The 12113-nt window shown below is 38.4% G+C and overlaps 1 protein-coding gene across 10 annotated transcripts in view; it reads right to left on the bottom strand.

Moving 5' to 3' along the window:
- The window catches only part of Ptk2 (protein tyrosine kinase 2), a 190499-nt gene that overhangs the window by 73864 nt on the left and 104522 nt on the right, over positions 1 to 12113 (bottom strand). For 4 of the 10 annotated variants that reach the window (XM_026782712.1, XM_026782708.1, XM_026782707.1 and 1 more), the window contains exons 14-18: positions 10922 to 11005; positions 9834 to 9860; positions 3482 to 3538; positions 2224 to 2244; positions 1080 to 1177 (exon numbers count right to left, since the gene is read on the bottom strand). In XM_026782712.1, coding sequence (XP_026638513.1) covers positions 1080 to 1177; positions 2224 to 2244; positions 3482 to 3538; positions 9834 to 9860; positions 10922 to 11005 — 287 coding nt within the window. The remainder of the gene's footprint in view (positions 1 to 1079; positions 1178 to 2223; positions 2245 to 3481; positions 3539 to 9833; positions 9861 to 10921; positions 11006 to 12113) is intronic. The other 6 variants (XM_026782709.1, XM_026782710.1, XM_013348935.2 and 3 more) reach the window with 4 other exon arrangements.

Below are 12113 nucleotides of genomic sequence, written 5' to 3'. Positions count from 1 at the left end.
AGAGCTAGTTCCAGGACAGGCTCCAAAGCCACAGAGAAACCCTGTCTCGAAAAACCAAAAAAAAAAAAAAAGTTTCCTCAAGGGTCAATGGTGGCAAATATTTTTAATCCAAGCACTTAAGAGGTAGAGGCAGGCGTATCTCTGTGAGTTTGAGGCCAGCCTGGTATACTAAGTAAGTGCTAGGACAGCTTACACAGCGAAATTCTGCCTTGAAAAACCAAAAAAAAAAAAGAAAAAAGAAAAAGTTTCTTCAAGAAGTATATACTGAAATTCTGAAACATAATTTAAAAATCATCAATCTAGAAAGAAAAAGAGAAGTATGAGGGACACTAGTGAAGTTATGGAGATATTGGCTAGGAGATATGTAAAATAAAGAGTGCTTTGGAAAACTGGTAGATAAAAAGTTAAACATAATTACTATATGAGGAAGTTCCACATATTATTGTTCATAGCAGCATTTAATAACCAAACAGTAGAAACAACCTAGATGTTCAGTAAGTAGAAAATAGATAAATGAATGGGACCTGGAGGGATGGCTCACTGGCTAATAACCCTTGCTACTTTCCCAGAGGATCCAACTTCAATTTCTAGCTCCCACAAGGCAGCTCACAACTGTCTGTAATTCCAGTTCTAGGGGATTCAACATCCTCTTTTGACCTCCTTAGACACCAGTACAGTACATGATGCACATATATACATGCGGGCAAAACACTCATACACATAAATTATTTTAAAAAAGGATAATTAAAAGGCGGCTCATCTAGGCAAAGGAATATATATTATAAGGCAACAAAGAAGAAGAAGCAGGCATACTGTATGATTCCATTTATATGAAATAGTTCCCTCAACAGGGAAACTGAGAGGCACCCAAGAGGCAGAAAGGGAACAAGCGGCTGCCAGAGGCTAGGGAGAGATGTGTAGTGTGAACTATAACTGCTGATGGGTACCAACTTTTTTAAGTGAACAAAGAGTTTTAAAACTGACTGTGGTAAGCTGTTGCACAATTTTGTAAACACTAGCCTTATATACTTAAACAATCAAAAAATCAGTCTTGATTTCTGATAGTCAAAAGGACTTACTGGGCTCAGGTACACGCCTTGATGTACGTCTCCAAACTGACCTTCTCCAATACAGCGTCCAAGTTCTATTCTTTCTCTCTGAATCTCATAATCCCTGGCTGAAAAACACGACCCACACATATATAAAAAGGCACAGAATTCCAAATGTTGGTATAGCATGATACATTTGTTTAATTATCATTCATGAATACATTTTCATTTGCAGCATATCAACATAAAAATGTTTGAAAGAGTGGAACTCTCTTAAACATTATCTTAAAGACAATCAATCAATCAATCAATCAATCAATCAATCAATCAATCAGTTATGGCATTAGCAGAACTACCAAACAATGAGTTTGGCTGAATGTAGTTTTTTTTTTAAGTCCATAATGTGCTTAGGAATCTGATTTATTTGGTATCATATAATTTTCTAAATAATGGCTCTAAATACTTAATTATATGCTTAATTAATAATCACTACTGGTTTAGATATTAATATATGAAGACTATAAAAATTATTTAAAGCAATTATTTTTTAAATAACTGAAATTTGTAAGTATGGAAGCAACATTAAACTGTTAGGAGTAAACTGTATTTTAAAAGTTTAAGAGTTTTCCACTTCATTATAATCCTATCTCTATTTATGGAGCTAAAAGAGTTTAAAGAGGCAGTTTCTAGAAATTAATTTCAAAATTAGATGACTTTGACTTGAATATACCAGCAGAAATGTTTGAGAGTATGTATTCCCAAATGATGAGTTACAGCGAGTTATTTAGTAGACTGCTGAGGCACATGGAAATAAAATATCTCCTAGGAACACAGAAAAACCAAACTCAGGTAGATTAGCAATTCAGTCTTGGGTCACTTCAAGCATGAGAATCACCCAATGCCACCCTACATGTGTTCCAATTGTGGCATGAGCCACAAAACAGATAAGAGTTAACAGACTCCTGTGTCAGACAACTAAATCCAATAGATCGCACAAGTTTTAAACAGCTGTTTTCCTTCCTCTTTAAAATCAATTTAGCTAATAATTCCATCGATTTAACAGTATGAGTAAACCAATGACAAGTTTGAAAACATATTAACTAAAACTGAAACACTGTATCACTCCATGGTGGCAATTGCAAGCAAATGCAGTTATGTCAAAGGATCCTGTTACCTTCATCTATTCCATAGCTTTCTGTATTGCAATTAAGAGAGGGAAAAAAAAGTGGAAGACCTTGCTTAGAAATTGCTAGTAGCAATTAGGTTAACAACAACAAACTTGGAGAATACATTTCAATAGTATTTTAAGCACAGATGAATAAAAAAGGAACGAAACATATAACAACTAAACATCTTCACGTTAACTCAAAGACATTTAAATAGGTATTTCATAAATTCTGGATAAAAGATATTTGCATTTCCTAGTCTATTATAAGTAACAAAACACAAACGTGGATTCTCTGAAATGACTAAAGGCTAGTCAAAATAGCAAACCCAAGTTGAACTGATTTTCCAAGTTGCTACTGGCAACCCAAACCTATGTATTCATCTCAGTTCCTGTTCAGATGTTAAAGGGACTCTTGAAAGACAGGTGGACATGCACAGAGAAGTACAAACCTCAGAGGCTGTCTGTTTTCTCTTTGTTTTGGTAATGTCTCCCTAATGCATACAGAAAATCCACAGGAGAACACTTTAAAAATATTCAACAAGAAAAGTATAGAATTTCAAAAAAAGTAGGTTTTTTTTAAAATACATAAAATCAGGTAATTTGGACTCCAAGTTAATTTTTAAGGCCTAGATGTGGTCTTTAATTAACTAATTGATTGATTTTTACACCAAAGTGAAAATTTAAGAACTTATCTAATTCAAGATATGAGGACAACAGACTCCCAAGCAGGGTCTGGGGCACGTAGATTTTCTTCTACCAATAAGGTGCATAGCCACTGGGAAAAAAAGAGTATGCTGACTTTTCCAAGCTGGAATAGGCCATAAAGGGTTCTGTGTTGTGCTGTCCAGTTTTGTGCAAGCTCCTTCCAGTGTGCTGCTTAGATGGAAGGCTAGTCTCCACTAGTGAATGGCAATGAGGATAATTCAAGGAGAAAAGCAAGCCACACAATGTATGCAAATACACTTTTGAACTTAAAGTAACACCACTCAGTCTGAGCATATGCACATCTGAACTCAAAATAATACTCATTTTCTATAGATGCAAAATAATCAGTGAAGGCTACATTATCATAGAACCAAAAAAAATGAGGTCACAAAAATTCTACAATTAATTGAAAGAAATTATTTCTGGCAACTGCATTTCAGGCTTCTGACTTTAAGGGAGGTATACAGACTTCTACCCAAAAGCTGAAAGAACATTTCTGTTAGGTGCTCAGATGACAGATGTGCTCTTCTAAAGCTTTTGTGAGAAGCAGCCTACTCACTTGAGGGCATGGTGTATGTGTCTTCCTCATCGATAATCTCAGCGTAGTCATCTGTCTCTGGAAGAAAACAGACAGGTTAGGCGAACTCAAATGCTTGACCACTTGGCCTTTAACATAATTTCAAGCAGCAGGATTCTGTGTCCCAAACCCACACTGTGCAAATGTTCTCCTCAGAAAACTAGAATTTAGATTTTGCTCACATGTAATTATGGAAAAAAAGGGTCAATGTGGCCCAATGTCATCACATACATTTGTTTATATCATCAAACAAACTTTTTTATCAAAAGGCAAATAGCCTAATAGTCCTTGTGAACACCAGGAATATGTGAATAAAGCACTACAAAATTCAAAGGAGATGTCTATTTAACCTAGAGCTCTCCCTCAACTGCACCAAATGTACATATGTACCACACTGTGGCCTGATGTGAATTCACAAGTGAGACAGGTGTCTTCAAAGTCCACTTTGCTCCATTTAAACTGCAAGGTCAATGGTCAGTTTCTTCTCAGAGAACATACAGTGACCCAATTACTGAGGAGACTATACTGGGCTGATTTATTGCATTTATTCTATCTAGGTTAAAGAAACTACATTCCAGCAATTTATCTTTTGGTGCCTTTTTACCCAGGCAAAAGATCTGATAAAAAGAATAAGAATAAACTAACAGCATATTAAACTGAGTTATGTTTGAGATAAGGTGATTAAGCTCAGGCTTACAATAATTCCTTTGGGTAAATGCAGCAACTTAACCTACCATGACCATACTGGGAAAGTTAAAAAGAACACTCATGTAGAGAAAATTGCCACTGCTGAGCAACACCAGTGCTGTGAAGGCAGCTAAATAGACCTGCCAAGCTGCTGACAAGGCTCTCCCAGTGCTGGCTTGACACCTGCACTGAACCCAGGAGCTCCAAGTGTACCACTCTCATGCACGGAGGTCAAAAGCACACCAGTCAAGGGAATGCCAGAAAGCACATTCTTTCCAGTGGTGAGGAAGTTAGCCACTGCATGCACTATAGCAAACAAGATAATCACAGCCATCAAACCTCTAAAGCAGTGGTTTTCAACCTGTGGGTCACCACCTCCACAGGGGTCATATTTCAGGTATTTATATTACAAGTCATAACTGTAACAAAATTAGTTATGAAGTAGCAATGAAATAATTTTATGGTTGAGGGGTCACCACAGCATGAGGAACTGTATTAAAGGACTGCAGTATTAGGAAGGCTGAGAACCACTGCTCTAAAGGGAATGTGTAGTCAGTATTAAAAGGGATTAAAAGTTAAAATTAAAAGAAAAAAAGTCTGATTAGGGATTAAAAAAACCACTATCAACAAATCCACTCTCCTAAGTCCTAGATGGCAGATGGAAGTACTATTTTCACTTGTTTATAAGCAGTGTATATATAAACTTAAAAGCAAAGTTTTTGTTTTGTTTTCCGAAACAGGGTTTCTCTATGTAGCCCTGGCTGACCTGGAACTCACTTTGTAGACCAGGCTGGCCTCAAACTCATGTAGATCTACCTGCCTCTGCTGGGAGTAAAGGTGTGTGCCACCACACCCAGTTTTTTTTTTAAAAAAAAAAACAAAACTTTCTTTTTTCTTTTTTTCTTTTTTCAGACAGGGTTTCTCTGTATAGCCTTGGCTGTCATGGAACTCGCTCTGTAGATCAGGTTGGCCTAGAGTTTATAACAATCCACTTGCCTCTGCTTCCCGAGGACTGGGATTAAAGACATGAGCCACTACCGCTCAGCTTAATTTAATTTTTGAAACTGTTATGTATATGGATATTTTGCCTGCATGTATGTCTGTGTACAACATACATATCTGGTGCCCACAGAGGCCAGAAAAGGGCATCAGATTCTGGAACTGTAGTTACAAACGGTTGTGAGCCACCATGTAAGTGCTGGGAATTGAAGCTGTCCTCTGGAAGAGCAAGCAGTCAGTGTTTACAGTCCCTAATACAAAGTTTTAATGAATCTGAAGTCACCTTCTACCTTCTCCTCTTGTCTCCTTTACTGAGTTCTCGGAGATTTGCCCCTGTAGGCCTTCCACTTTGCATTTGTGTAAGACAGTCTATAAAAGAGGGTGGAGAGAGCTGTTCATGCATCTCTAATAACCATGGTGGAAAGGATTCTACTGCAATAGCTGAGACTATAGAAATAACACCCTACTCAGATGGGTCTCTGTCAATTTTTTTCTCAAAATATAGCAGACTTAATCACCACAGTACCCTATAAACTGAATGCACCAAGGTCACTGCAGCACAACTTCTCAGGTAGCAGAAGATCACAGCACGCTCGTTCCAAAGTCAATCCTCTCAGGTAACTGGAGTCTACTGCTTGAATGAAAGATGTCACCAACAGACGACCTCACCTGAGCATTACTATGTCCTAAAGCTCACATAGGCTCACAGTCAGTTTTGGTTTCTGCTACCATCCCTTGCTTCAAAATTTTCCTCAAATTAATTAATCCTATTCCTTGTTTTTAATTCCCTAATGTCATCCTTTAACTACCTCCTTAGTTGGCTTCCTCAACACTTATCTGCCCGCTTATCTAGAGCAGGGCCTTACTATACATATTCTCCTCGGTGCCTCAGCATCTAGCACAGTGCCTGGCACAAAGCAGGTGCTCATGAGCTATGTGCTAAGCAATAAGGATGACTGCATGGTGGCAACACAGTGAGACAGTACACACTCAGGACCTGAGAAACTTATTCAGGGAAGCACAGACAGCATGCAGCAGAGCATTCTGTATCTATCAGTTTACCTGCCTATGCCACAGCCATGCCTTCATGTGTTCAAGACAGCAGCATGCACCTATGGGGTTATGATGAAAGGAGGAGACGATGGTAACAGGCATTGAGAAAAGGCAGGCACTTCTGATGCTGTTGTTCACGAGGGCTATCTAAGGACCTGAAGGTAAAGAGTTCTTGCCTGCAGAACCTTTCAGTCAGTCCTCATTCAACTCAAGTGCTTCCAAGACAAGCTCATAAAACCCCCAGGAGATACTAACCTTGAAACAATTCAGAAGGCAAGAAATGGAAATGGCTTTTAAAAAGCAGGCTAGTATCAATTTGGGAAAATAACATTGCCTACATTTCAGTTAAACAACAAAACCACAAGAGACTGTATATGCCTGGTGTAGTGGCTCACTTGGAAAGTAAAGGTAGTAGGATCATTCAAGAGTTTGAGTGAGACCTCATCTCAAAACCATCAAAACAGAAAGGATTTGTGTATTTCCTAAAATGTTATTTGAGTTCTACACAAAATCTGAGGACTTATGAAAGTTGTGTATTGCTTTATGGATTGATTCATACAGAGAATACTGTAGGATAAGTAGAAACCAGGGAAAGTCTATATCTTTAGGGAGTGTGGGACAGTGTAACTGGTAATGCAGGTGATTTACATGTCCAAGCTCCCTGGGCAGCTGTGGAGGCCAGCCAGAAAATGCCCCTCAAAAACAGCATTACAGGAAAAACAGAGTAAAGACAAAAAAAAAAAAAGGTTTGGAGATCTGAGCACCAAAATAAGAAAAGAAAAGGAGGGAAAAAAGGAAGCTGGATCCATATTTTCCATGTAAGTTGATTGGGAAAGGCTGACAAATGCTGAATGCTATGAGCTCTCATCAGATCCTTGTTCTCACACACAAACTCAGGAGGTGGGTGGGTCTCAACACGGCTCTGTGACACAAAGCTTTGGCTCTAAGATGTTGACCTTTCAAAGGGTTTGGAATCAGGTATGGTGGCACACACCTCTAATTCCAGAATTTGGGAAGAAGAGGCAGGTGGATCCTCTGTGAATTCAAGGCCAGCTTGGTCTACAAAGTGAGTTTGAAGATAGCCAGAGCTGCATAAAAGAGACCTTATTTCAAAAACACAAAAACAACAAAAAAGTATTTGGACTTATACTTGTGAGATCAGACAATCCTGTGCTTTAAGGCTATTAAAATACATATTTTGGGGCACAATTTTGCTCCAGGGACACTCAAGTTCATCAGACCTGTGAACTGGTAGACAATTTTGGGATCATCAGCCTGTAAGTTCAAGGTTCAAAAGTCAGGTATATATACTTGTCATCTCAGCTGTGCATGAGGCTGAGGTGGGATGAAAATTTGAATCCAGAAGTTCAAGGCCAACATGAGCAACACAGCAAGACCCAAATAAATAAATAAAAAGAAGGCTGGGGACGTAGCTCAGTTGGTATACCAAGCATACATAAGGCCCCAAGTTTAGTCCCCATCACCATGTGAAACTGGGCAGGGTGGCACGCATGTGTAACTCCAGCATTTAGAAGATGAAGGCATAAGGATTAGATGTTCAATGCTAATGTTATCCGTGGTTACAGAGCAAGTTGGACACCAGCATGGGCTGGACAAGAACCTATCTCAAAAATAAGATAAAATAAGATAAGTCTGAAAAATAAATAAAAATAAGTATTATAAAAACAGGAACTTCTAAATTTGGAAATATTATTATAATTTGTATGTTTCAGTGTCACAATATGAATAAGAAGATCACAGTTCAGAAAATGAGAGACAAGTTCTCATGTGACAGCCCAGTAAAAGGAGACAAAGCCACTACTGAAACTGACAATATTCACCAGTGGCATCATAGGCTCATACCCTGGCACACACACCCCTGGAGCTGCATGACTGGGCTTGCCTGGTGTTTACAAGGGATGCAGTGGTGCAGCATGAATACTGTCCTTGGGTCTAGAGAACTAAATTCTGATTCCTGGTGAGTGGCAGGACATACAGCTCTGGTCCTATCTCTTTCTAATCCCCAGCAGGAATGTCTGCTGTAGCAGGCAGGTACCCAAAACTTCAAGAACTGTTCTCTTGATTGTCTTTCCTGATGACCCTGGGCCTTGGGAGGTGGCTTGTACATGTGTGTATGTGCCTGTGTGTATCTACGCTGAGCCATTAATCCTATGTACTAATACCACCACAGGCTGGCTCAATTAGGTAATTTGGGAAAACTAATCAACCTTAGGGTCTTATCCTGCCAAGTTAACAGACATGTCATAAACTCTGAAGAAACCATATAACAGTACAAAGCGGTCTTTTTCTAAAAGCCACAACAAGGCCATTTTATTCAAAATCTTAACCAACTACATGACTACACTAAGAATTGGAATACTTTATCTGTAAGAAGCCAAGGAAGAAGAAATGTTTTAGTACTGTACTTCTGTGGTAAGAAGTACAGTTTTTTTTGTTTGTTTGTTTTTTGCTGTTCAAATCATACCTTTGGCAGACAGGTACCACACCAAAAAATAGGAGAGGCTATGTTCTATAAGAACTTTAATTACGGACACTCTAGTTTGAGTTTCATAAAATTCTGATGCTGTAAGTGCTAGTTCTCTTTTGAAAAATTTCCCTCAATGATTAAAAGCATAAAAACATTGTTACCTCAAGTGGCAGTTCTAGAACAGGTGGGCCTTAGTGTTTTATAGACCCCAGCCAAGACTACAACTTGGCTACTCCCTGCAAGATGGGGCATAGCCTTGTTCTGGCTAACACAGTACCATGAAATTGAAGTGTGATGAAAGCTTATGTAAATGCTTGCAATGTACCCATCTGTGGTAATCACTGCTTGTCTATAGTCATCTGCATCTGTGCCTAGCAGTAATCCTCCCAATGACTACAGGGGCCTTTTCTCCTGGGAAGGCAGAGAAAGCAGAATAGAAAAGTGGAAAAAGCCTAGCTTAGAGCCCACGGCCCACCTCTGGTCTCTTTCTGCTGGTCAATGTCTCCATCTGTGAACTATGTGGGTTGACGAGGTACCGGAGGGCTGGCAGGTGGTTTAGAACCACAAGAAACACTCAGAGCAACAGGAGCTGATACCTGACTATCACAGAGTACCCCAGAAGTGAAGTTTCACAATATCTTCAAATTCCACAAGGAACACAACCTTTCCTGGAATTACGTTAATTACAAACTGCAGAATCTTCAGAATGTTTGCTCACTCTCTGTAGGTTTGCATCTCCATCTCTAAACACATAGGAGTAAAAATTTCCACTGAAGGTATTCTGTCACTCAACCAAAACAAAAAGTACAAATTTCCCTCGATTTTAGTTTATGTAACTTAATTTTCTGGAATGAATATACCTCATTTTGTGCAGAAACAACACAAAGCAAATGAGAACCCTGACACTAAATGTAATTTTAAAATATCATCAAATGTGGAAAAACAGCAATCATTACCATTGCTAGTACTTCCCTAATTATCTCTGTTGAACAACTGTTAAAGATCACTGGCTTTCCTTTTTAATACCTCACTCATAAATTAAGTTATTATACATGCACCACATGATTATCTCACAGCAGTTAACACGAATGTGAAAATAAATATTACCGTCCCCACTAATTTCATCTGCAGATCCTGGTGGCATGCAAAGAAAGGAGAAGTAGGGAAGAGAGGGTAGGAGAGACAGGAAGGTAGGAGAGAAGAGAAGGAAACACACTATTAAAATGACAAGTAAATCAAAGCTTAAGAAAATAACAAAATCACCCCAAGGTTCATTCACAAGATAACAAAAATTGTACTAGTGTGTTTACTTGAGCTGAAGACCATTAAGCCAAATTTTAAGCTGCCAACATATTGTACACAGTTACACAGGAGAATAGCAAAGCTTAATTACTTTCTACCATATTAGGCAAAAGTAATTTGATTGCCTTTCATTATTAAATGCGAAATGGGCTTCTACTTTCCTTAATGATCATTTGTATCTTTTAGATACAAGTGACATGAAACTCATTATTACCATGTAAGTAAAAGGGCCACCAGGAGGTAAGGTAGTGGATTTAAGTTTCCGTGATAGATGCAGGCCATGCCCACACTACTATGAAGGGCAAGTGTAGTTCTCAAGGATCTGATGACAATTCAGCCTCCCATTTGAATTCATAGAAAACTACTAATTTTTCAGACATTTTGAAAAACATACTGTTTTAATAATTACAACAACAAAATCACTGCTTTACTAGAAACCCTCCAAATGGCACAGGCAGTGCCTCATCTATGCTGCATTGCTGAATATCGGCCTCCCAGAGCACAGAATGCAGACACCCAGGGCTCATATGGAACATGTCCCACATGCTACATTAGAGAATTCACAAGGCCAGAAACAGGTCTTGACAAACCCTGTAGGAAACCAAGACAAGAGAAACGCCACCAGGAAGCTACTTCTTGCCCTGTCATGCATTTAAATAAAAGCCAGCAAAGGGGCAATAAAAGGTCATCTTGTTAAGAAAGTGGCCCAAATTGTGTCAATTATGGGACATAAAACCTGTCCCCCAAGTTATCACTTCTGGACAGTGAACAGCACATACACAGATATTCAGTATGGCTATGAACTGCTTGGGACAATCTAAAAGCATCTAGCTAAAGTTAGTGTTGTGCAGTGCCTTGGTTGACAGGAAAGCCTGTGCAGTGTAGTGCAGTACCGGTTGGAGGAGGTTCAAGGGAACAGAAGACCAAAGGGAGAAAGCGCCTAGCTTTCTTAACTTTATGTTGGCAGTGATTGACTCCTTTACAAAGAGGCAAGAGAAGAAAGAGAAAAACAGAAACAAATTATTTCAATACAAAAAACAACCAGTTAATTTTAAAGATATATCTATAAGAACAAATACAAAATTAAATTGCTTTTATTAGACCATTGGCATACCTTACTTCTTACTATCATTGATTTGTAGATTAAAAAAATTATTTGGTTTTACTAAAGATTAACACTAGATAGATGCAGAAAGATGCAGAAAGAACAAATGATGAACAGCTAGGAGCTCTTCCAGGCTAGTCAAGTAACAAAATAACATAGGCAAAACAAAGTAAAAGGGAGGGGGGGACAGTAACAAAAAACAAAGACTAATAATTTAAGGGTAAAAAACAAGCTGTATGTTCGTTAACATTTAACATCTATCCATAACAAAAGAAATCTTAGAAAACTGTAACAGCTTTATGAGCAGTTACAGTCAGTACTCATGATCTGGAGTATTTTAACATAAACAGGTAATGAGGATAATCAACTACAGAAGCTGCAAAGCTGCTGCCATATATCTGCTCGTTTACCCATCCAAGTGCTCAAAACTTACTGGAGGGACTCACCCTCTATATAAAACAGTGAAGACACAGAGTAGCTACAATATAGCAACAGCAGTACATATGGTATGAAAAGCCATTCTCAGTTTCTGGACTTCCTACATGATGGCTCTGGCTAGACAACAAAATGCTCCATTTGATGCTGGATGGTTTATGGACTGAGGTGGGACAGGGGAGGGTCAGAATTGAAGAGTTTTGCAGGATATTACTGCAATGAAATAGTATGGACTGTAGGCGACACATTTGTCAGTATTAACATCCTGGTTTTAAGAATTATTTTCTGACTACATAAGATGATGTCTGAAGCCAGATATGGTGGTGCATGTTTACAATCCCACAGCTTTGGAGGTGGAGGCACTGGAGGCAGAAGGATCAGGACTATATAGGATCCTATATCAAAAAGCAAAACAAAAAATAAAAAAATACAAACAAAGCTAACATGAAATAAACTAAATTTGAATAAATAATACCTACGTTTTCAACTCACAATTCTTAGAACCATTCTCTAAGAATATATGATAAAAAAATAAAAACCTAGCT

The sequence above is a fragment of the Microtus ochrogaster genome, chromosome 15 (assembly GCF_000317375.1).
Source record: "Microtus ochrogaster isolate Prairie Vole_2 chromosome 15, MicOch1.0, whole genome shotgun sequence".
NCBI classification, from domain to species: Eukaryota; Metazoa; Chordata; class Mammalia; order Rodentia; family Cricetidae; genus Microtus; species Microtus ochrogaster.
This window is presented reverse-complemented; position numbering and strand designations above follow the sequence as displayed.